Here is a 27,292-nt window from a genome sequence, read left to right on the forward strand (position 1 = left end):
CACGGGGGGGGGGGGTAGTGTTTGACAAACATCTCTTGTTAAAGTTTGTGAATTATAAAAGTACCAACTGTTTTCACTCTTTCTCATATCTGTTCGTTCATTACTGACAATTATGCGGCACGTTAACCTTCAGTGACACCTGATCCACTTCATTTCTTTCATTATTTTATCAAGGCACCATCGCCGACACTTCGGCATGCGGGGATATCAATTACATTATTTGATAACTCTATTTTTTATACTATTCTTTTCTGTTGACAAGTACACTTTTTGCAATAACATCATATATTTATTTATATTTTTGACTTCAAACTTAAAAGACACATATTGACTGTACTAAGAAGAATTGCTGTGCATAAGAAACAATGTTGTACTTTTAGAGTGATTGCCCTTTGATTCTTGTTAAACTAATGTTTACTTCTTTCCATAGCTCCATATGTTTTCCGGTATTGACCTCAAACTGCATAAACATATTGACTATGTTGAGAAGAATTGCTGTGCAAGGGAGATATTATTTCGTGTTATTTTTTATAGTTATTGCCCTGTGAATCGTTTTATACATGTTTTATTCTCTCCATATAACAACATTGCCACTCGTCTTTATATTTGCCTTCATTTTTCATACACTAATTGAACAAATATAATTGAAGGCTATATTTAATCGTCAATACATGATCCTTAATTCTCCCAACAATAATACAACATCGGTCAACTTAGCAGTCAAGTCAGTTAAAAACTGTGCAGTGCTCTTAGAAATTAAAAATAAAATTGCGTGTCTTATACCACAGATGTAATAGTCCATAATTCTTTTTAGCTCGACTATTCGAAGAATAGGTTGGGATTTTCACTTATAAGTCCAATACCCTACATTCAATTGACTTAATACTTCACATAGTTGTTCAGGGCCATCACATGATGAGGTTAGATAACTCCATATTATTCTTTACACAGATTATGGCCCCTGATTGACTATGGAACTTAGGTTAAAGTTTTGGGGCAAGTTGGAATATTTATTAATAACTTGTATATCCTTTGTTCAATTGACTTAATACTTCAAACAGTTATTCAGGACCATCACACAATGAGGTTACATGATTCCATATTATCCTAGATACAAGTTATGGCCCCTGATTGACTTAGGTTAAAGTTTTAGGGCAGGTTAAAGTTTTAGGGCAAGTTGGGATTTTCACTTAAAACTCCAATACCATTCATTCGATTGACTTAATACTTCACACAGATGTTCAAAGCCATCACATAATGAGGTTAGATAACTCTATATTATCTTTTATACAAATTATGGCCCCTGATTGACTATGGAACTTAGGTTAAAGTTTTAGGGCAGGTTGGGATATTGTTTAATTACTTCTATACCCTTTATTCAATTGACTTAATACTTCACACAATTGTTCAGGACCAGCACCCAATGAGGTAACATAACTCCATATCCTTAATACAAGTTATGGCCCCTGATTGACTTAGGTTAAAGTTTTAGGCAAGTAAAAGTTAAGGGCAAGTTGGGATTTTAATAAAAAATACTTCTATACCGTTCATTAAATGCACTTAATAAAATTCAAAATTATTTACGTCCATCTTACAACAAGAAACATAACTCCGTTTTAAGCCTAAATACAAATTATGGCCCCTGATTTTTTTAAACAATTTCCTTTGGAAGGCATATTTGTACATTCTTAACCACATTTTCATAACGGGGAATCAAGTTATTTGAATGACTTGCGTCATTGTTTGGGCGGGCTGGTAGGAGGGCAGCATCAAAGTCACCTTATGTATCGAATAATTTTAGTTAGGTTTGACATAAAGAGACCAAACTTGGTATTATTACATCGTTATTGTATAAGTCAAAGCGGCGTAGTCGAGTGCGCTGTCTTACGACGGCTCTTGTTTATAGAACTATTAACTAAATTGATGCTTTCTCACCGACATCAGGAATTCAAGAAACATACATGATTCTAAATGATATTTCTTATTAAAAGTGGGTTGTGTATTGGGGTATGAAATTCTACCAGTGATAGCTCTAATTGTGGTCGTTGTAATTAATTTTAAACCATGTATTTATCTATTCTAGTTTTTGATATGTGAAAATCGATCAGTCAGTATGTTGTATTTTACAAGAACATTCATTCTTTATCAGGTTATTTAACAGTGCAATTTTACACTATTATGCTAACTTGCGATTTAATTTGAAACATGTACACACATAGATTCATGAAATGAAAAATTAAATAATTGAAATTTGTTTTAGTATCTCAGTGATAAGTTACTGATGTAAATTGATATTCGGCTGCTCATGCACAGATTTGTTTTCCAAAAAAATAGAAGACATATTTCAAAACGAACGCCATGAAATTAGTAAACAGACACTCATTAAGTTCTTTTTACACATAATTCATACGTTTGCGTAATAGGTCATATATGAATGCATATGATTGATCTAAATATTATCTTTTGAAAATATGCAGACCACAGATTAACATATATTGTTTCAGAACAGGAAAACAATATTGAATTATTGAAAACAAATTAGGCGGGGTAGAACATCATAGGTGGCCTTACTTTCGGGATAGATCAAACTAAAGGGGTTCTGCCTTAACATCATTGTTGGCTTTACTATCGGGATAGATCAAACTAATGGAGTTCTGCTTTAACATCATTGTTGTCCTAACATTCTGAATATATCAAACAAATGGTGTTCCGCCTTACCATAATTGTTGGCCTTACAATCGTGAAAGATCAAATTAACTTGGTTCTGTCTAAACCTCATTGTTGATCTAACAATCAGGATAGATCAAACTAATGGGGTTCTTCCTTAATATCGGTTTTGTCCTTTCAATCGGGGTAGATCAAACTAATAGGGTTCTGTCTTAATAACAGTTTTGTCCTTACAATCGGGGTAGATCAAACTAATGGGGTTCTGCCTTAATAACAGTTTTGTCCTTACAATCAAGGTAGATCAAACTAATGGGGTTCTTCCTTAATAACAGTTTTGTCCTTACAATCGGGATAGATCAAACTGATGGGGTTCTGCCTTAATAACAGTTTTGTCCTTACAATCGGGGTAGATCAAACTAATGGGGTTCTTCCTTAATATCATCGTTGTCCTTACAATTTTGATAGATCAAACTAATGGGGTTCTGCCTTAAAAACAGTTTTGTCCTTACAATCGGGGTAGATCAAACAAATCGGAATCGGCCATTACATAATTGTTGGCATTACTATGGATGCAGAACAATTAATGGGTTGGTGCCTAAAAATTAGTGTTGGTCTTTCAATCGAGGCAGAACAATATTAATGGGGTTCTGCCTGAACAATATTGCTGGCCTTGCAATCAAGGTAGAAAAACTAATGGGGTTCTGCCTGAATCTAATTGTAGGCCATACAATCGAGGTTTTACAATCGAGGCAGAGCAATTAATGGGGTTCTGCCTTAATATTATTGTTGGCCTTACCATCGAGGCTGAACAACTAATAGGGTTTAGCCTGAACATTATTGTTGGCCATACAATCGAGGCAGAGCAATAAAGGGGGTTCTGCCTTAGCATTATTGTTGGCCTAACAATCGAGGCAGAATTTTAAATGGGGTTGTGCCTAAACATTATTGTTGGCCTTACAATCGAGGCAGAACAAATAATGGGTTGGTGCCTAAACATAATTGTTGAAAACAAATTTTGGTCTTACAATCGTGGCAAACAAAGTAATGGGGCTCTGCCTGAGCTTCATTGTTGGCTTTACAATCGGGGTAAATTAAACAAATGGGGAGGTGCCTAAACATTATTGTTGGCCTTACAATCTAGGTAGAACTAATAATGGAATGTTGCCTAAACATAATTGTTGACCTTACAATCGAGGCAGATTAAACTAATTGGGAGGTGCCTTAACATTGTTGTTGGCCTTACAATCGAGGCAGACACACTAATGAGGTTCTGCCTGAACAATATTGTTGGCCTTACATTCGTGGTAGATCAATTAATGGGAAGGTGGCTTAACATAATTGTAAGCCTTACAATCGAGGCAGAACAAGTAATGGATTGGTTCCTAAACAAAAACAAAGTTACTGGCTTTACATTTAAGGCAGAACAAACTAATTGGGTGGTGCCTAAATATAATTGTTGGCCTTTCAGTCGAGGCAGATCAAAGTTATTGGGTGGTGCTTAGAAAAAGTCAAATGTGGTAGTGCCTGAACCATATTGCTGGCTTTACATTCGAGGCGGACAAACTAATGGGGTAGTGCCTAAACACAATTATTTGCAATCGGGGTAAATCAAACTAATGGGGTAGTGCCTACACACAGTTCCTGGCTTTACAATCAATGTATATCAAACTAATGGGGTAGTGCCTACACACAGTTTCTGGCCTTCCAATCAAGGTATATCAAACTAATGGGCTAGTGCCTACACACAGTTTCTGGCCTTACAATCAAGGTATATCAAACTAATGGGGTAGTGCCTACACACAGTTTCTGGCCTTACAATCAATGTATATCAAACTAATGGGGTAGTGCCTACACACAGTTTCTGGCCTTACAATAAATGTATATCAAACTAATGGGGTAGTGCCTGAACATTATTGTTTGCCTTACAATAGTGGTGCATGTAGCTGCCTTGTATTTTCAAATGTCATTCACATTTTGTGATTCGCTAGAGTTGTTTGTTTTTGTTATTTGTCTCAGTGATTGCTGTTTTTCTCTAATCATTTATGGTCGGAATGCGGCCCGAGCGGGCAATAACTGTTATAATTCCAGTTACTGCAATGAAAACCTGTGCATTTTGTTTCTGATATTGATATAACAAAACGTTTAAATCTGGAGTTCAATAACTTTTACCATTCTCCATTACAACAACAACAAGGCAATTTATATAGTCAGTTGATTTACAATGTCTTGTAAAAGCTGACAGAAGAAATAATCCATGAAGTGTTAAAGCTTGAATCTAAAATCAATGTGTTAATATCCGCAAATGCTTAATGTTTATCTTTAATTTGTATTAAGTACCGGAGTCTTTAAACCAATTTCATCAGAAAAAAGCACTGTCTTTTAGCTAGACTATTGGAAAGATATGGAGAGCCATATTTCTCACTCTAGCGTCAGTGTCAGTAGTGGCGTCGGGGTCGGTGTCGACGTCACACCGTAGTTAAGGTTTTGCTTGTACGCAAAATATTGAGATAACCATATTTTGCATTAAATGCAAATTATGGCCCTGTATGAATCGACATAGAAATATTGTTAAGCTATGCATTTAACAAGTTATAGGTAATATCACACCATTTGATTGATGTTTTGCATTTAGAATTTATCAAGCGGTACAAAACCTAAATAACCAAGTTAGATAACTCTATTTTACACATGATGTAAATTATGGCCCTTTATTATTTGACTAAGAAATTCTGGTTAAGATTTTCAAGTCAGTATATATCTCAGCAAATACATCATGTATTGCATTGAAACTTTTTAAATGTGTTTCCAACCATCCAATCTACTAAATGTATGGGGTAAGATAGCATTGCCTTACAAAAATGTTTATTATGTTCCTTTATTATTTTACTGAGAAATTCTGGTTTAGTTTTTTAATACATGTAAGCACTCGTTGGTTATAATATCAACAACTATGTTATGTATTGCATTTGAACTTTGTACAACGGTACGCAACCGTCAAACGTACTTGAAAAATTAAGTTAGATAATATTAATATGAACAGCTACAGAAACAAGCTCAGCAGCCAAAAGTTAAAACATAAACCCCGTTTAAAACTTTATTTTGAAAATAGTGGAGAAAATGGCCCTTTATTATTTGATTTAGAAATTTGGATAAGGGGTTGCACTTTACCTCATGTAAGTCAAATTCTTTTTATAAAAAAAAATCATGTATTGCAATGAAACTTAAGACAGGTGTTCCAACTATCCCATATACTTATGTAATCAAGTAACTTGCAAAAAAACTTTATTCTGCAATTAATGATAATGCAAAATAAAGGCCGTTTATTATTCGACTTAAAAATTCAGATAAAGAATTGGCATATAATCTTATTTAACATTGATCCAAAACCTTAACAATCCTTTAACTTATAAATGGCGGAATAGTCGAGCGCGCTGTCTCTGTGAAGGCTTTGTTAGCTTCATCTTTTGTTTGAAAAAATGTCCTCTTTTTAAATATTGGCAACCGAAACATGGAAAATACTAAGCAATTGATGAAAATGACGCAGATCTTTTCACTACGTCGCTACCCGTCGTACGCCCCTTTACAAATAGTTATAACTGATGACGTACCTTTCTAATAACTCCCTTTTTGAAAAGTGTGTTTTCTGCGCGGCTACCCGCATCTCACGCATAATTATAACTTTATTTTTCATGACGCCCACTATGAGCTGGACAGACAGACAACAAACGACTGCGAGGACAAGATGATTACCATTCTTGAGGACCCACGGTAACTCATACATGATATCTTCGCAAAGCAAGCCACTAAAAATGTAACAAAGGTTAGAAGTTGTACTTATTCAAACTGTATTGTTATTCAATCCATTTATTTTTCTTACTTCTTTATTATTATGAATACACAGAGGCTTCATGTTGATTTCAGTGTAAGATCTATTTTATTTCACAGAAAATAAAGTTTTCTATGATCACGATAAAAAATAAATACGATCGTACACTAAAGTCAACAAATATTCTGTTTCTTTTGTGTTTACTTTTGGAGTTTATTAGTTTGTTTTTTTTACTAAATACCCATTTTTAAAAAATGTGTTTTCTACGCCGCTACCTGTTGAACGCCCCTCACCCATAATAATAACTAATGACGTAGCTTTCTTAATACCCCCTTTTTGAAAAGTGTGTTTTCTACGCCGCCAGACGTTGAACGCCCCACACGCATACTTATAACTTTTGACGTTTCTGACAATTTAATATTTCCGGTTCGTGGATAAAAAGTTCTCTGATATCTTTTATGCCCCCGAAGGTGGGCATATTAAAATCGCACCGTCCGTCCGTCCGTCCGTCCGTCTGTCCGACTCAATAACTCAGAATATTATGGACAGATTTTAAAATAACTTGCCACATGTGTTCGGCATACCAAGACGACGTGTCGCGTGCAAGAACCGTGTCCCTACCTCTAAGGTCAAGGTCACACTTAGATGTTTATTCCCAATGGAATGCTGCATATAAGGACATAGAGTATAGGTTGTCTTGTCCGGGCTGTAACTTTCCCTTGTATGGACAGATTTTAAAATAACTTGCCACATGTGTTCAGCATACCAAGACGACGTGTCGCGTGCAAGACTCGTGTCCCTACCTCTTAGGTCAAGGTCATACTTAGTGTTTATTCACAATGGAATGCTGCATATAATGACATAGAGTATAGGTTGTCGTGTCCGGGCTGTAACTTTTTCTTGTATGGAAAGATTTTAAAATAACTTGCCACATGTGTTTGACATACCAAGACGACGTGTCACGTGCAAGACCCATGTCCCTACCTCTAAGGTGAAAGATACACTTTGTGTTTATTCACAATGGAATGCTGAATATAAGGACATAAGAATGTAGGTTGTCAAGTATGGGTAGTATTTTTTTATGTTCAGAGGCAATTTAAAATAACTTGCCATACGTATTTGTTTGATCTTTAACTTTTTATGTACTGACCTTGTTCAAAGGTCAATGTCACATTCGGGGGCATTCGTCACATACTGTGACAGCTCTTGTTTTATAGTTTATAATTCACTCGTTTTTTACTGCAAACATTTTATGAATCAACGATTTTTTTTTAATGTGTCTTTGTTCCATATAATACCAGTTAATGTTGAAATTAAACAGGACATCAATACATGACCAAATTTCTACGCTGCCATTTATTGAATGAGATTTTGAGGTCGAACGTGTATGCGAAACAATTGTGGCTTACTATTGGATGAAATAAAAAAAAATTACTTTAAGAGTTTGTTTCAGGATACATGTGTTTTCAGTCATTCCTCACTGTCAGTGGCAAGTCTGATTCGTTTCAAGACAGGTTGTTATCAAGGTAAAGAGTGAAAACCACGCTAGGTTGTTGACAATTTTGAGGCGTGGGTGGCGTAAAACGTAAGTTAAACTGTTAATTGTTGTGTGGATTCAGGAAGCTCGTATTATGTATTGTACCCACAAACAGGTCAAAACGATATTTGAACGATGATATACCATTCTATTTATGTTCGAGCATTTGTTTTCGTGTCTTATTTGTATTTGTATGAAAGTAAATGTTCGAACTTTCAGCTTCAGAGTTTAAGAAAACGTTAGAAAAAAATGGATAAACATTTTTCTAGTTAAAAAATTACCGTGGTTATCCCGTTTTTATTATATTTAGATTGAACAAACTTCTTTTTATTTTAAATAATTTTGTTTAGCAACAATTTCTGGTTCAAAAGTGACGTGTTTTAGTTTTCATTCAAAATATCAAACTGATATTTTCACTGTTGTTATTTCACTGATAAAACTCAATACCTCATCGAAAAACATCAAATATATTTTGTTAACCTAATGCTATTCTTGATTATAATACATCTACAAAAAAAGATAAAACACTGTAAGTTCAATTTCAAACCAAGCTTGAAGGCTTCATTAACAAGATTAAGAAATATCTGTTGTAGAAATATTAAGAAAACAACCAGCGGTTTTTAACGTAGAATAATAATTACTCTAGACGATGTATTTGACCAAAATATTTATTTTAGCATGGGCACACTTGGATCATCCGCCTCATATGAATTAAAACTTTATGATACACTTTTTTCAGAGAATTAATGTAGAAGATAAACTTAAGGATTTGGACCGCTTTAAATAAATAGTTTTGCATTACCTAATCCTGTCAATTTTTCAGTTCAAAGCAAAGATTGCAAAGGAACCGACTTTAATGACTTAGGCCTTACACAAATTGCTGCAGACAGATTTAGACGTCGACCAATCTCTACAAATAACCGAGGGTCAGATGATTGATTGGCTACGCACAGAAGTATAAGGGTATTATAGTTGAAACGGTATATTTGCTAAGATGTTTTAAATGATAGCCTGTGTACCATTAATTCTATTTGCATTACCTGGTGTTGCAATTCTTCAGATGAATGCCAAAACTAAAAAAGGCAGTTATTATCAAAGCCTTTATTAAAACAGCTGCACACAAACTTCAACTTCGACATATTTCTGAAAATAGCAAAGGTCAAATGTATGATAGACGACGCAAGGAACTAGAAGTATATAAAGTCACACGGGTATTGCACATACTTGGTTATATGTAAAACTAGTATATTGCTGTCTGTTGTGTGACTTTGGGCACAATATGCATATTGTCCAGAAATTATAAAAATAAGGGAAACAATGCACAAAAATTAGGAACCACAATAAATATACTAAAAGTTTAGAATCACAAGGTGCAAAATTTGCTTTTTGGGGTAAAATGTTGAAAAGAAAAAAATACAAATGAGATTTTCTGGAATTTGCCAATAATTGTGTCAAATTTTAAAATCAAATTACTATATTAATTATTTTTTTAATTCTTTTATTATTATATTTTTGGGGGCTAAAACTTATCAACAATAAAATAAAAATGTGATTTTTTGGTGCATATGACTTTGTCAAATTAACAAAATTACCAGATTTACTGTATTTTATCTATATTTTACTACATTATAACAAACCTAAGGTATAGAACCCACGTAGTGTGTGAAATGTTATTTTGAAATGTAAACTGTTAAAGAAGAAAACAAAAACAATAAAATATAATGGACATTTTTGGGATTTGCCAATAACATTGTCAAATGTTTGCAATACAATTACCTGAATTACTTTTTAATATATGTTTTATTACAGTATAACATACCAAAAGTATTGAAGCATTGAATTGTATGAAACGAAATTTGTTTTTGGATAACACGTAACAAAATATGGGATTGTTTTAGAATCAGTCAATTTCCTGTTCAATTTACATAAAACCATTTCACGATCATTTTTCTAATGTATGTTATATTGCAAAATACATTACTTAAAAAGTATAGAAACAGCTTATTTGTCTGAATGTAATAAAAATATTACTAAAGAAATTAAGAAAAAAGAAAATTAGGGTTTGCGTAATCTAGTATTTGTCTTTACCTGGATAAAAAATTAAACAATTTTGTCACAGAAATGACACGGGCTACATATCGTGAAAAATAACATTTTAAACAATATATTATCAGATCAAACAATAAATCTGGTTTTCAGGCAAACAATTCGGAAAGTTTAAACAAAAATGCTGATTTCCGGAATTTAACCACAAAATAATAAAAAAAAAACTCCCCAAATATATCACGTTTTGATATTTCATTCTTTATACTAAAATTGAATTTTTACATTCTATGTTTTCAAAAAAAGAGACTTAAACATTTTATATTTTGTAATATATGCATGAAACTGTGTTTTGAGTAGCTTAAGATATGCACAACGTTTCAACGCTGATGGCGTTTTCACAGCTGACTCTTGCATGCGAAAACAATCAAATCCAACTTTCCCGCAGCTGCATGTTACTGTATGGCATCCAGTTGGGCAAGTGCATCGTATAACTTTCATAATTTGAACATCAGCTGGTGCTTTTTTAGTTGCAACTGGATGGTGTTTGTTACTCACTAGTTCCCAATCTCATTCTAGCGGGTTCAAAATAGTATGTCCTTTCAAATCCTGAACTTGTAAAAACACCCGCAAAATGTGGTATTTAGCACATAATACTTAATCATAGCTTTTAACCACAGCCTTGTCATTAACAACATCATTCACAACGGCATCTTTCTTTCTAAACGTGAATGAGTACACAGATTTGCCAACAATTTTAACTACCACTGTTTTGCTTTATCAACATAACTCCCAAATGATGCAATACCCCGGTTATGTTCTTCGTACATGCTTCAAATTTGAATTGACTGTTTTTTGCAAGTACAGTGCAACAATTGCTGTGTCTTTTATTTCTCATATTTGGGTTGTTTGTAGTTTTTCATAAAACTATTGCTATTGTGGTATCCATGTGATGTTTCACTCGTAGAATACATTCCACTACGTAATCTCTGCATTGCTTCAGAATCCAGACATAACTTTAAATCTCATTCATAGCCCGGCCCTTTGTCAAACCTCCAACATATTCAGTCTCCTCATTAGCATCTGCTCAACTACTCATGATAAAATGTAACATAGAAGTTTATTAATTCGACTGTTCATAATAAATTGCTATATCCTATTTAATAGAATCACATATTTGTCACACATTTGCGTATTGTTATGTTTTATCACACATGATCACACATGTTTTAATAGGCTACTGTATATGTGCCACCTATAATACCTTTCCTTCCATTTGTTGTGTCTATATCATATTTCAGTTTATATCAACCATTTATATTGGTGTTGCTGCTAAACGAAGTGCCGTTATAAGATAGTGTATGACGTTCACGTCACTTCCTGTATATGCGTGTTTATTTATCTCCTGGTGAAGGCGTTTCGATATAAAAATAATACTAATAAAAACGTGTTTATGTCATTTTGTAGATTTTATTTCAATAAAGGCATATTTAAGAACTTTTTACTTCTGTTAATATCTCTTACGTGTTACTCTAACAGTGAAATGTTCCATTCATCAGCATTTCTGTACTTAAGGAATGTTTTATTGCAATATTCATTTGCTGTACATGTACACGATAATAAGCTACAGATAATCTGACGTTTCAATGCTTATTTATCATGATATTTAGCAGATTCCAACAATCTTTACTTTCATCTAAATTCCCTTTATACTCATTATAAGTATTACATTCTGCCCATTAGGTCTGTTGGAGAGACATTTAGTGTATAAGTATGTTAATTAAAGTTAATTACGTATCTTTTCAGCTAAATCTTGTCAACGTTTTGGCAAACACCAGAAAATCTCACATTAATTTGTTTATTTTTTCTTTCAATATTATTACCTCTTCGTCACATTTCTCAATAGTTGATGTGTTTATACATAAGGTATGTTATGATGCGGTATACATATATATATATATATATATATATATATATATATATATATATATATATTTCATATATACAAATTCCCTGAAAATCATACTTTTGTTTGCATTTTTCATCAAATTACCCAAACATGCTATTTTACAATAGATAATGTGTCTAAACATTATAGGTGATTTATGATATCTTTTAAATATAGTTTTTCTAATACTTTTATTGCTAGGTCTAATTATGATAGAAACAAATCCCAGAAATTTATGTTTTTGTTTACCTATGTTTTACATTACTAAAAAAATCGAATTTTATAAAATGTATCTAAACATTAAGTATGTTAAAGAGCTGTATAATATCTTTGAATGCAATTTTTCTTGTATTTGTATTGATTAAACTTGATAAAACCAGAACATTTTATTTCCGTTTACACTTTTCAACATTTTTCCCAAAAGTCTCATATGCACCGTTGGATTTTTCTATACTATTATTCCACACACAGCAGATATCAAACAACATAAATATGCAATGCTATTATCATCAATTTTTCATCTTTATTTGCATTTCCAGCCACAGGGGCACTGGACTACACCTACTGCTCAGAAAATACATCAAACAGTCTAAAACTGACGAATTATGTCCACGTATGCAAGATGCTACGTAGAAATCGACAGCATCTGAAACCGACAGCGGCTGAATTTCAGCATGTTCAACATGATGTTCCCAGTGATCCTAGTGTAGTTAGTGCTAATAAATCAAATGATGCAAGTGTCAATCTTGAGAATGTTTCCGAGAATCAGCCAGTTCCAGCAGATGAGAGTGATAAGTTAAAAGCTTATTAGTGTTGTAGGGAAAAAGCTAATCAAGGTGATGTGAAAATCACAAGATTATGCTAAAGTGTAAAAGTTCAAGCAAAGTTTGATGAGTGTGTGTGTTATCCAGTTGAAGTGTTTGTGTAAATGGTCATAAGTGTTAAAATATCTAAAAGAAAGCTGTGAATCAACTACAATCATCCATAGAATTCAAGCAACATAATCAGAAGAAACAAAGACCTACAAGTTTGGAACTGTCACCAACTAATGTGTCATATATTTTAGTTTCTTAATTTCTCATAAGAATACCTTAATGTTTACTATGATTGTGTAAAATGTACTGTTAACTATTATTAGTTCATGTTAAATATGGGGTTTTAAGTCGACTCTTAGATATGCTTTAAAAAAAATAACATTTAATTAATAAGTAATGAATTACTTAAGTGTTAAATTGTTTCTGTTTTCTACCTTTAAAGAAAATAGATCATGCAATATGTTTAAACTTTATTTGAGATAGTACTGTGAACATTTAAAGAAGGGAGATGGCACAGATTTGATTATATTTAACCTGGGGTATATTTAGAGGTTAATACACGGCGTAGCCGGGCTGTTGTGTGATAATTGGCCCGAGTGACTCATAATGGTCCGAGACGTAGTCGAGGGACATTATGAGCACGAGGGCCAATTTTCACTCAATGGCCCGGCTACGCCGTGTATTAACCTCTTTAATACATATTTATGTTTTTCTTATTTGTAAGTCTACACTGATCAATCAATTTTGATTAATTAGTCAAGAAATTATTTTATAGTCGCCAAAATTCATCTTAAGCGAAAATTCAATTCACGTGCGAACGTGTTACGGGCCGCAAAATGATAATCGATAATCGGCCCGGGCCGCAAAACTGATAATCGCTGAGTCATGCAAATAATCGCGAAATCCCTGTACAAATGTGTTACTTTATATAGTTACATATGTATTAATGCTTTCTATTGTGTAACACAGGTTTTGCTTCGCTAGATGACTTCACAGAAAGCCTGTCTTCGTGTATTGTTGCTGATCTTTTGGCCAAACTGGAAACTTACAGAAAGCGTTGTTGTCTTCGTTTATAAAATACGTTTGCTTTACCTTATGTTGCAGGTTAAAGCTAGAATGCCCAAAGCAAAACGGCCGTTGACACATTTGACCTTTGACAAGTTTTCCAATTTGTTAGAGCGTATTGTTGCTGATCCTTTTTCCAAACTGGAAGGATATATAGTTAACGGTAATATCCATTATGTCTCTTACACTTATAATTTATTTACATATTTAGAGTCTGACTGGAATTCGTCTGAATTAAGCTGGAATAAATCGTTAAAAGTTGTTAACATGCACATTCAATTGCTTGTTTCATATAACGTGAAATAACTGTGACAAAGAGCCTTAAGTTTTGGGTTGTGTTGTGTTCAACCATAATCGACACTGTTTATCCGAGGTAAAACACTTTGTATGTAATATTTCATGCAAATGCTTGTGTTCGTAAACTGCAGTAAATGGTATGTCACACTTCCCAGTTGAGTTGAAGCAATCAGTTGTGGATAATCATTGATAGGCATACTTTTCAAAGTTAAAGAGCTTAATATTACATATTGCCGATTTAACCTGTTAATCCATCTAAATCTTGGTCGACTTAAATATACACGAAATAATTTGGAAGGAAAAGATATTTAGATTAATAATTACATATATGAAGTGTCCAAAACTTTAGTAATCTAATAACTAAATTGATGATTAAAATTAAGGTAGAATAGTCCAACAACGAAATATGCGCCGTGGATTTTGTAAAGTATTTGTTTTACAATAACAAGCCTTTGGTGAACGATGACACATCATATAATTTCAATGGACATTTATATCGAACTTGCAAGATTAACAGATAGATGTAATAGGTAGCGGGATGATCTTTTAGGTAAGAGGTAGGGATGTCGCGGGCTCGAATCTCAATCAGTAAAATATCTCTATTAACTAACAAAAATGCAACAGTACTGGATAATGGTACACATTTTTATACAATATTATTCTTCATCCCTCTTTTAATAACTGAATTAAATGCAGCAAGAAGTTGTTTTATATCAGTCAATGTTAATATATTTTTCACTTAGTAAAGTTCCGGCTTATTACAAAGTCCTCAAACCGTTTTATCCAATTAAATGTAATCAGCATAGAGTTAAACCTAAGTATAGCGCTTAAAAAAACATAAAAAATAGTATTAAAATGGAACATGTACGAAGGAGTTAAAACATTACAATAAGAACACGAAAATTACAAAAAACGGCTCTAAATTAGCTATAAGCAAACACATCTTCTTCACCATGTTCTGGTACCTATGTCTACCAATTACACTATATTTATATTTCCGATCAAAGAAGTTGTTGCTCATTCAGACATTGTTGTTGAACTATACAATTGTCTGCATCATGTTTATTACGACAGGAATCATAAACACAATTTTAATTTTCGGCTAAAAATAATGCAGCATATCTAATGAATAATACATGCAGATCAATTTTTTAAATGGCTTCGTATTATTTGCCTGTTTTATAATAATAACATCATGGAGTAATTTTCACTGAGGTATTTGACGCTGCAGACAGATTTAGACGTCGACCAATCTCTACAAATAAACGAGGGTCAGATTATTGATAGGTTACGCACAGAAGTATAAGGGTATAATAGTTGAAACGGTATATTTTCTAAGATGTTTTAAATGATAGCCTTTGTACCATTAATTCTATTTGCATTACCTGGTGTTGCAATTCTTCAGATGAATGCCAAAACTAAAAAAGGCAGTTATTATCAAAGCCTTATAAAACAGCTGCACACAAACTTCAACTTCGACATATCTCTCAAAATAGCAAAAGTCAAATGTATGATAGGCGACGCAAGGAACTAGAAGGATATAAAGTGACACGGGTATTGCACATACTTGGTTATATGTAAAACTAGTATATTGCTGTCTGTTGTGTGACTTTGGGCACAATATGTATTTCAGCATATTGTCCAGAAATTATAAAAATAAGGGAAACAATGCACAAAAATTAGGAACCACAATAAATATACTAAAAGTTTAGAATCACATGGTGCAAAATTTGCTTTTGGGGGTAAAATGTTGAAAAGAAAAAAATACAAATGAGATTTTCTGGAATTTGCCAATAATTGTGTCAAATTTTAAAATCAAATTACTATATTAATTATTTTTTTAATTCTTTTATTATTATATTTTTGGGGGCTAATACTTATCAACAATTAGATAAAAATGAGATTTTTTGGAAATTGCATATGACTTTGTCAAATTAACAAAATTACCAGATTTACTGTATTTAATCTATATTTTACTACATTATAACAAACCTAAGGTATAGAAACCACGAAGTGTGTGAAATGTTATTTTGAAATGTAAACTGTTAAAGAAGAAAACAAAAAAAAAAAAAAAATATAATGGACATTTTTGGGATTTGCCAATAACATTGTCAAATGTTTGCAATACAATTACCTGAATTACTTTTTAATATATGTTTTATTACAGTATAACCAAAAGTATTGAAGCATTGAATTGTATGAAACGAAAATTGTTTTTGGATAACACGTAACAAAATATGGGATTGTTTTAGAATCAGTCAATTTCCTGTTCAATTTACATAAAACCATTTCACGATCATTTTTCTAATGTATGTTATATTGCAAAATACATTACTTAAAAAGTATAGAAACAGCTTATTTGTCTGAATGTAATAAAAATATTACTAAAGAAATTAAGAAAAAAGAAAATTAGGGTTTGCGTAATCTAGTATTTGTCTTTACCTGAATAAAAAATTAAACAATTTTGTCACAGAAATGACACGAGCTACATATCGTGAAAAATAACATTTTAAACAATATATTATCAGATCAAACAATAAATCTGGTTTACAGGCAAACAATTCAGAAAGTTTAAACAAAAATGCTGATTTCCGGAATTTAACCACAAAATAATAAAAAAACTCCCCAAATATATCACGTTTTGATATTTCATTCTTTATACTAAAATTGAATTTTTACATTCTATTTTTTCAAAAAAAGAGACTTAAACATATTATATTTTGTAATATATGCATGAAACTGTGTTTTGAGTAGCTTAAGATATGCACAACGTTTCAACGCTGATGGCGTTTTCACAGCTGACTCTTGCATGCGAAAACAATCAAATCCAACTTTCCCGCAGCTGCATGTTACTGACGTATGGCATCCAGTTGGACAAGTGTATCGTACAACTTTCATAATTTGAACATCAGCTTGTGCTTTTTTAGTTGCAACTGGATGGTGTTTGTTACTCACTAGTTCCCAATCCCATTCTAGCGGTTTCAAAATAGTATGTCCTTTCAAATCCTGAACTTGTAAAAACACCCGCAAAATGTGGTATTTAGCACATAATACTTAACCATAGCTTTTAACCACAGCCTTGTCATTAACAACATCATTCACAACGGCATCTTTCTTTCTAAACGTGAATGAGTACACAGTTTTGCCACCAATTTCAACTACCACTGTTTTGCTTTATCAGCATAACTCTCAAATGATGCAATACCCCTGGTTATGTTCTTCGTACATGCTTCATATTTGAATTGACTGTTTTTTTGCAAGTACAGTGCAACAATTGTTGTGTCTTTTATTTCTCATATTTGGGTTGTTTGTAGTTTTTCATAAAACTATTGCTATTGTGGTATCCATGTGATGTTTCACTCGTAGAATACATTCCACTACGTAATCTCTGCATTGCTTCGGAATCCAGACATAACTTTAATCTCATTCATAGCCCGGCCCTTTGTCAAACCTCCAACATATTCAGTCTCCTCATTAGCATCTGCTCAACTACTCATGATAAAATGTAACATAGAAGTTTATTAATTCGACTGTTCATAATAAATTGCTATATCCTATTTAATAGAATCACATATTTGTCACACATTTGCGTATTGTTATGTTTTATCACACATGATCACACATGTTTTAATAGGCTACTGTATATGTGCCACCTATAATACCTTTCCTTCCATTTGTTGTGTCTATATCATATTTCAGTTTATATCAACCATTTATATTGGTGTTGCTGCTAAACGAAGTGCCGTTATAAGATAGTGTATGACGTTCACGTCACTTCCTGTATATGCGTGTTTATATATCTCCTGGTGAAGGCGTTTCGATATAAAAATAATATTAATAAAAACGTGTTTATGTCATTTTGTAGATTTTATTTCAATAATGGCATATTTAAGAACTTTTTACTTCTATTAATTTCTCTCACGTGTTACTCTAACAGTGAAATGTTCCAGTCATCAGCATTTCTGTACTTAAGGAATGTTTTATTGCAATATTCATTTGCTGTACATGTACACGATAATAAGCTACAGATAATCTGATGTTTCAATGCTTATTTATCATGATATTTAGCAGATTTCTCAATAGTTGATGTTTTTATATATAAGGTATGTTATGATGCGGTATACATATATATATATATATATATATATTTCATATATACAAATTCCCTGAAAATCATACTTTTGTTTGCATTTTTCATCAAATTACCCAAACATGCTATTTTACAATAGATAATGTGTCTAAAAATTATAGGTGATTTATGATATCTTTTAAATATAGTTTTTCTAATACTTTTATTGCTAGGTCTAATTATGATAGAAACAAATCCCAGAAATTTATGTTTTTGTTTACCTATGTTTTACATAACCAAAAAAATCGAATTTTATAAAACGTATCTAAACATTAGGTATGTTAAAGAGCTGTATAATATCTTTTGAATGCAATTTTTCTTGTATTTGTATTGATTAAACTTGATAAAACCAGAACATTTTATTTTCGTTTACACTTTTCAACATTTTTCCCAAAAGTCTCATATGCACCGTTGGATTTTTCTATACTATTATTCCACACACAGCAGATATCAAACAACATAAATATGCAATGCTATTATCATCAATTTTTCATCTTTATTTGCATTTCCAGCCACAGGGGCACTGGACTACACCTACTGCTCAGAAAATACATCAAACAGTCTAAAACTGACGAATTATGTCCACGTATGCAAGATGCTACGTAGAAATCGACAGCATCTGAAACCGACAGCGGCTGAATTTCAGCATGTTCAACGTGATGTTCCCAGTGATCCTAGTGTAGTTCGTGCTAATAAATCAAATGATGCAAGTGTCAATCTTGAGAAAGTTTCCGAGAATCAGTCAGTGCCAGCAGATGAGAGTGATAATTGAATGCTTATTAGTGGTGTAGGGAAAAAGCTAATCAAGGTGATGTGAAAATCGCAAGATTATACTAAAGTGTAAAAGTTCAAGCAAAGTTTGATGAGTGTGTGTGTTATCCAGTTGAAGTGTTTGTGTAAATGGTCATAAGTGTTAAAACATCTAAAATAAAGCTGTGAATCAACTACAATCATCCATAGAATTCAAGCAACATAATCAGAAGAAACAAAGACCTGCAAGTTTGGAAATGTCACCAACTAATGTGTCATATATTTTAGTTTCTTAATTTCTCATAAGAATACCTTAATGTTTACTATGATTGTGTAAAATGTACTGTTAACTATTATTAGTTCATGTTTAATGTGGGGTTTTAAGTCTACTCTTAGATATGGTTTAAAAAAACAAACATTTAATTAATAAGTAATGAATCACTTAAGTGTTAAATTGTTTCCGTTTTCTACCTTTAAAGAAAATAGATCATGCAATATTTCAACTAATTCCAATTTTGCCGCTCCCTTTGTTTTGTTTTTTGAATGTCAACGCAGAATGAAAAACACCACCCTGGTTATCAAACACTAGCATATCTTCCTAAACTGCGTTCGCGTTTGCCTCCCTTTAAGATTTTAACAATAAATATGTTCAAGCAGATCAATCAATTTTGATTATTTAGTCAAGAAATTATTTCACAGTCGCCAAAATTCATCTTAAGCGAACATTGAATTCACGTGCGATCGTTCAGCGGACCGCAAAATGAAAATCGATAATCGGCCCGGGCCGCAAAACTGTTAATCGCTGAGTCATGCAAATAATCGCGAAATCCCTGTACAAATGTGTTACTATATATAGTAACATATGTATTAATGCTTTCTATTGTGTAACACAGGTTTGCTTCGCTAGATGACTTCACAGAAAGCCTGTCTTCGTGTATTGTTGCTGATCTTTTGGCCAAACTGGAAACTTACAGAAAGCGTTGTTGTCTTCGTTTATAAAATACGTTTGCTTTACCTTATGTTGCAGGTTAAAGCTAGAATGCCCAAAGCAAAACGGCCGTTGACACATTTGACCTTTGACAAGTTTTCCAATTTGTTAGAGCGTATTGTTGCTGATCCTTTTTCCAAACTGGAAGGATATATAGTTAACGGTAATATTCATTATGTCTCTTACACTTATAATTTATTTACATATTTAGAGTCTGACTGGAATTCGTCTGTATTAAGCTGGAATAAATCGTTAAAAGCTGTTAACTACTGCACATTCAATTGCTTGTTTCATATAACGTGAAATAACTGTGACAAAGAGCCTTAAGTTTTGGGTTGTGTTGTGTTCAACCATAATCGACACTGTTTATCCGAGGTAAAACACTTTGTCTGTAATATTTCATGCAAATGCTTGTGTTCGTAAACTGCAGTAAATGGTATGTCACACTTCCCAGTTGAGTTGAAGCAATCAGTTGTGGATAATCATTGATAGGCATACTTTTCAAAGTTAAAGAGCTTAATATTACATAATGCCGATTTAACCTGTTAATCCATCTAAATCTTGGTCGACTTAAATATACACGAAATAATTTGGAAGGAAAAGATATTTAGATTAATAATTACATATATGAAGTGTCCAAAACTTTAGTAATCTAATAACTAAATTGATGATTAAAATTAAGGTAGAATAGTCCAACAACGAAATATGCGCCGTGGATTTTGTAAAGTATTTGTTTTACAATAACAAGCCTTTGTTGAACGATGACACATCATATAATTTCAATGGACATTTATATCGAACTTGCAAGATTAACAGATAGATGTAATAGGTAGCGGGATGATCTTTTAGGTAAGAGGTAGGGATGTCGCGGGCTCGAATCTCAATCAGTAAAATATCTCTATTAACTAACAAAAATGCAACAGTACTGGATAATGGTACACATTTTTATACAATATTATTCTTCATCCCTCTTTTAATAACTGAATTAAATGCAGCAAGAAGTTGTTTTATATCAGTCAATGTTAATATATTTTTCACTTAATAAAGTTCCGGCTTATTACAAAGTCCTCAAACCGTTTTATCCAATTAAATGTAATCAGCATAGAGTTAAACCTAAGTATAGTGCTTAAAAACAATAAAAAATAGTATTAAAATGGAACATGTACGAAGGAGTTAAAACATTACAATAAGAAAACGAAAATTACAAAAAACGGCTCTAAATTAGCTATAAGCAAACACATCTTCTTCACCATGTTCTGGTACCTATGTCTACCAATTACACTTTATTTATATTTCCGATCAAAGAAGTTGTTGCTCATTCAGACATTGTTGTTGAACTATACAATTGTCTGCATCATGTTTATTACGACAGGAATCATAAACACAATTTTAATTTTCGGCTAACAATAATGCAGCATATCTAATGAATAATACATGCAGATTAATTTTTTAAATGGCTTCGTATTATTTGCCTGTTTTATAATAATAACATCTTGGAGTAATTTTCACTGAGGTATTTGACGTTATTTGTTCTCAATGAAAGCAATTTTGTATTGGGCTACTTCTTTTCTGTTTACAATTCTTCAACATGATTGTATTTTAACTGACTAAACCTTTTCTTCCTGGCATAGGATTCCTGACATGCTACCCTAAGCGGATTTCAGGTTTTAAAAGTGCTACGGTTTAACCGAACGATAGCTTTGCTATTAAAAATAACACAAGTATTCTTAACGTCGAACGTAGTTCTGAACAAAAATCCCTTAAATTTCGACCCAACACTTGACAGCTAAAGGTTTTAGTGTCACTGTCCTTCCTATCAAATACTGGTGTACTATTGATAAAAAAATTCGAGTAAATTTTGGCCCGCTAAGCAGTATTTTGAACATTGTACTGTTTAAAGGCCGATTGACATATTTGTGTACGGTATCATATATTAATATGGTCTTTCATTTGCATTATAACGCAAATATGCTGCGTATTTAGAACTATGTAAAATGCATGAAATAATTCTGATGTGTTCTCCATAATGCTAAAGCCAAAGCTGCAATACACGTCTCATATGAAGAAATATATGTAACTATTGAGTGTCATGTAAGAATGCGAATGGTGTACATTTATAACTTTTTCTATGAAAAAGATGCACCACATTAGTTTAAGTTGAAAATTTGTCTTATTGAGTATAAACAACATGGCTTGTTTTGCTCGCACTTATAAGGCAGTTTGTTTACAATGGTAATTTATAAAACATATTTGACATACACATACAAATAGTACACAACTTATTTCCCTTGATTTAAACGCCCTAGTTCAGTTATTTTGGTGATCTAGTTGAATTTCGTTTGTAAATCTTTGGTTTTTCCGTTCGTTATAATAGTTTGATGTTTTTCCAATCGAGTGTTTTTTATCCTAGTATTGGAAATGTCAAGGGAGATCAATACGAATCTTTTACACACACATGCATGTCTTTATCAAGTTATTGAACTGCGGAATTTAGCATGTTTATGCTAAAAACCATGTTATTGATGAATAATTAATATATAATTATAAAAGGATCAGTGATTGCTCTGTGGGCTTCTCTATCCAATTTGTGACCGGAATTTGGTCACATTCTCAATGCCTAAACAATTGCAATGCTTCATTATCGACACCTGATTGCTTCAAGTCAGAACAGAAAATATTTATATTCATATTTTATATTCATGATATTCAGTATCGTTATTACGTGTGGCCCACAAAATGCTTCAAATTCAGGCAATCTGGTTGAGACGAAGGACATTAACTGGCTGAAATGTTTCCTCGCCACTAGGACAACCAAGAACGGTCTACGGAGCCTCGTAGAAGGAGATTCGTTTCGCGTTCATCAAAAGATTTATTCTTCAATAACCAATGCCCGGAAACTGTCACCTGGAACATCATGCAACCTTTGTCTGACGGAGAACCTTCTATATTGTCCTACAAAAGGACTGTGCTCACATTTTCGAAATTGCAAATACCATAACTCTGCACAGAAGCAATTCCGACCTTGCCCCTCACAGATATGCGATGCCTTTTGGAAAGAAATAGGCTTTTTTCACAGATACGGAAAACCATCTTGGAAAAACACCAAGGCCGATCAGTGGTGTACAAACCATTGGCAGGTTGCCAAGTGTTTCATGCCATTGGACGGCTACCAGGATGTATCCTCGTTTGACGATACAGACTTCAATGGGATCATAAACTTTATGATCAACTGTACAGAGAGCCAACGTAGTCTGTCGTTCAATATTGCCAACCAACCTAACGCTTTATTGGAGGTAATATACATACACATATACTAAGTCTTCATGAACACAAATATATACAACAGATATATTTGATTTATGTTAAAACCGATTCGATTACATTTTACGTTGCACGTTCAAGTGATTACAATTTGTTAAGTGTTTACCAAAAATTATTTTTACATATGTTCTGGTCTAATTACTTAGAATAATACGCGCCCATGTATTTTGTCAACCTGGAATCAAAAAAAAAGTTTTTAATTCTACCACATGCATTTTAAACTTTCCGATGAGAGTTTTTTAATTAGCTTAACAAACAACGTTCACATTGCCGCGATGACAAGGTCAATTAACTCAATCTTTCAAACTGTTTTGATCCATGTTTACCAAATATACTTTGATATTATAAACAATGCTTATCAAATTTTGTGAAAACAAAGTCATATAAATTTAAAAAAATGTTATTTGCAATAGGGACTTGTTCACAATTAAAATACCAAAACATTCCCTTGCAAAACCAGTAGTTTGTATAAAACATATTAAAAAAATAGAGTGACAGGCTCAAAATAGTTATTTGCAATATATTTTTACCCATTTAAATAACAAAAACCTTGTGACCCTTATCCGAAGTTATTTTCCTTTATATGTCTTATGTTTTAGAAATCATATCGATATGTCACTTTTGCTTGGACATGATGGCAATAAAAACTTTCAAATATCTTATAGTCCCATAGCACAAACATGACCACTTCGTAAATGTTTTAAAATAAATATATCAAATAACATTAAAATGATGGAAGAGCAACATTTTACCGCAAAGTTGTTTGTGTATTCCGATTGACTAAGCATTCAGTAGTTGTTTTAGGCTGAGTTTAACACACCCACTATTCAACATTTTTTGACTTCAAAACGTTGAAATGTTTTTTTCCTAAACATAGTAAATTTAAGATTCGATTCTTACATTTTAAATCTTAATTTAAAGTGGCACTCCTATATCGGTATATTATAGTGATAAAAATGAAAAATAAATGCACGCTGAAAAAAAAAAAAAAAACATATCCTAAAATAGAACGTCCACATGAATGTTAAACTCGCGTAAATTCCAATTTCAGGCTCGGAATATTGTTCGTAGTATCCGCCATTCCCCAGATCTGATGGTGACAGATGATTACTTAGCGTCCTTCTTTTCAACACTGAACTTGCTTCTGACAGACTCGAAATATCTTGCTAGTGACAGCAGTGCCAAGGAAGCTGTTATCAAACTTAATCAGGTATATGTTTCTTCTAAATTAGTAAATTGCTTGACATGTTCTTCTACATTTAAAATGAAGGTTCTGGACTCTTTTCACTTTCATCCGTTAAATATACATGTATGTTATAAATTGTTAATGTTACTCAATGATCATTCTCCGTTAAGCAGATACAATTTATAACATTGATATTAAAATAGTTCTATTCTAGAACAGAAAATTGTTAAAGTACATTTTTTGTCTACATTTATTATTTTGAATCAACTATGTATAGTCTAATTTAATCTACATCAGGGATTAGCTAGAAGTTGTAAGCATATATTTCAATAGATAATGACAAAATAAAAGAAATAAAGAAATCATTTAAACATACTATATGTGGCATTTATTTACAGCTTGAAAAAGACGCCAATCGGACACCGGCCGAATATGTCCGTGAATATCTTCAGGAAGTCAGAGAGACGAAGAAAGTGATAACACTTGAACTTTTGCAGTTTTGTAAGGCTACCGTTAAATTCCATAGCAGTCATTGAAATAAGCAAATGTTGATAACATCGAGACCCTGGAATTTGTCCAAAACGGCACTAAAGACACGTTAATAGTCAACTATCTGGAGATACGGGAAACGGCTGATGTGAAGCAGGAATTTGTTCATAGAGTGATAAATTATTTTTATATTGTTATCATTATATTTTCCACATTACACAACACAATTAATAATATAATCAATACATGTGAACATAGATATGGTGCTTGTCATGCGATGTTCGTTTAAGAAGTGGGAGTGGTGCTCAATACCTTTGGATATTCTAGAACAAACAGAAAAAAAGTTTTATACAGTACGAAAATGTACATAGAAATATATACTATACAAGAGGGTGTTGCTTAAATGTAATTCTTCTTAATACATTCTATTTTTGCTCGTTGATTGTTAATTTGTCATTCATAAATGCAATTTTATGTTCGATTTTTTATCGTAAACCTACGTAGTTTTTAAAATCTGTAAAGGTTGGAGTAACTCTCTAAGCTTCATCAAATATATTAACAACACGATCAAACCATTGAGACGACTAATAATTAGAGTATTAAAAAATTCCGAAATTTAATGTCTTAATGTTAAGAGATATGGATATATCTAGTGACAAAATAGGTTATTTAGATTGTTCCACGAACTTCCATTGTTTTTATATATTCAGAACATAATATGCGCGCTTGCATTGATACAGGTATCTGTTTGTCAGTATAAGTATATAAATGAATTTGTACTGGAAAGTTCTTATTGTATTATCAATATTATGGTAAAAAAGTCATATTAATGACAATACTCATATTTTATTCCACTTATTTGTCCCGAAACGTGTTGCTAAAAAATGATTCCATTTAACTTTTTTACCTTGGTTTGCATAAAGGCTTTTTATTAACATCATATGGAGTTTTTTATTCTTTTTTTCTATTACAAAATTCTGAACAAGTGAGACTTTGTCATGTTTAACTGCTGATTCCGCTTTCATTTTTTATCTTACTTTATATACTTGCCGTAAGCTGGTACTATTTGAGAAAATCAGAATTGCTTATGGCTAAGACATGTTTTATCGCGTCAAATGTATAAACCTCTGTTGATCTGTTAGCTAAAAAATGATGCACAAATTTGGTATCCTTTTTATACCATTGATCATAGTATATACTTCTTTCATGTACTTCTATGTCAGAGTTGTTCCTTATTATACAGTCTCTGAGAGGGTTTCCGTGTGCATGAAAGGTCCCCTCATCATTATTGCTCATTTTGTTAGAGGAATGGCTCAGGTGCTAAAAAAGTGAGGGTGATCGTGTCGCATCATTGTCATAACCGAGAAATCCAAAATGGCCGCCAAATTTTGAAGGATCAGCGTTCAGTAATTTACAAACAAATTTCCTGTACATGTTACGTTTATTTATCATTTTTCTTATACAAGATAGTACAAGGGGATAACTAATGAATCCCACTTAAAGTGGAAAAAATATTTTTTTCTTATTCCCCCCCTTCTTTATCCAGAAATCGGCCCTTAAAATGTAACAATAGCGCCAAAAGTTATAAATTACTTGCAACATGTATGCTAAACTAATGGTTATTTTTGTTAATTTGATAAAATTAAATGTTAAGATGATATAAGGTAACATTTGATATAAATTTCGAGATCAAATGTGTAATTTAAAGCCAAAAAAGTGGGTGGGGAAATTTGACATGAAAATGAGCCAAATTTCAATGATCAGAAGAGTAATTAACGGGATGTCACTATGTTATGACATATTTTTTTTTTAAGTTCTTGTTTTGTTATTTTCAACATTATTTGACATCAAATCAATTAGTAATATTCATTTAATTTTAACTAAGAATACATTATATTTTTACTGTTTTATTACAATCTTTAAAGAAGAAAAAAGTGCCCCGAAAAAGCTGAATTGTGTTAGGATTGTATAAACTATCTGTAGTTTGCAAAATGCATGCAAACAGAATCATGCTTTATTTCTTTGATAAACTCGAGTGATACTTTGAAAATGAAAATATACTGTAGGTAATTCGCAATTTGTAAATCGCAAAAAGTGGGTGTTTTATTTAATTTAAAAATGGCATTAATTCAATTAACCAGGAATATGTTCCGTTTCGGCATCTTATTTATTCTTGTTCAATTGAAGTGCCCTGTTTACTGTTGCTTGAAATGGATTTTAATAAATCTGTA

At 32.4% G+C, this 27,292-nt stretch overlaps 2 protein-coding genes and 1 long non-coding RNA gene across 6 annotated transcripts; all 3 read left to right on the plus strand.

Moving 5' to 3' along the window:
* Positions 1-2,475: 2,475 nt before the first annotated feature.
* Positions 2,476-13,369, plus strand: LOC128236822 (uncharacterized). 4 transcript variants are annotated; one of them, XR_008261446.1, is made up of 4 exons: positions 2,476-6,487; positions 7,947-8,019; positions 8,854-8,993; positions 12,561-13,369. It is a non-coding gene; the product is annotated as an uncharacterized LOC128236822 (long non-coding RNA). The 4 variants fall into 4 exon arrangements; XR_008261444.1 differs by having other exon boundaries at positions 8,854-8,956; XR_008261447.1 differs by lacking the exon at positions 7,947-8,019.
* A 210-nt stretch (positions 13,370-13,579) lies between these two features.
* On the plus strand, positions 13,580-20,001 carry LOC128236907 (uncharacterized). The gene is made up of 2 exons (XM_052952039.1): positions 13,580-14,064; positions 18,840-20,001. Exons 1-2 carry the CDS (start codon positions 13,821-13,823, stop codon positions 19,097-19,099), a joined length of 504 nt encoding a protein of 167 aa, XP_052807999.1. The 5' UTR covers positions 13,580-13,820; the 3' UTR covers positions 19,100-20,001.
* Positions 20,002-20,079: 78 nt separating this feature from the next.
* On the plus strand, positions 20,080-26,717 carry LOC128236906 (uncharacterized). Its single transcript, XM_052952038.1, has 4 exons — positions 20,080-20,228; positions 22,817-23,358; positions 24,438-24,596; positions 24,971-26,717. Exons 1-4 carry the CDS (start codon positions 20,096-20,098, stop codon positions 25,106-25,108), a joined length of 972 nt encoding a protein of 323 aa, XP_052807998.1. The 5' UTR covers positions 20,080-20,095; the 3' UTR covers positions 25,109-26,717.
* Positions 26,718-27,292: the final 575 nt, after the last annotated feature.

The sequence above is a fragment of the Mya arenaria genome, chromosome 6 (assembly GCF_026914265.1).
Source record: "Mya arenaria isolate MELC-2E11 chromosome 6, ASM2691426v1".
Taxonomy (NCBI): Eukaryota; Metazoa; Mollusca; class Bivalvia; order Myida; family Myidae; genus Mya; species Mya arenaria.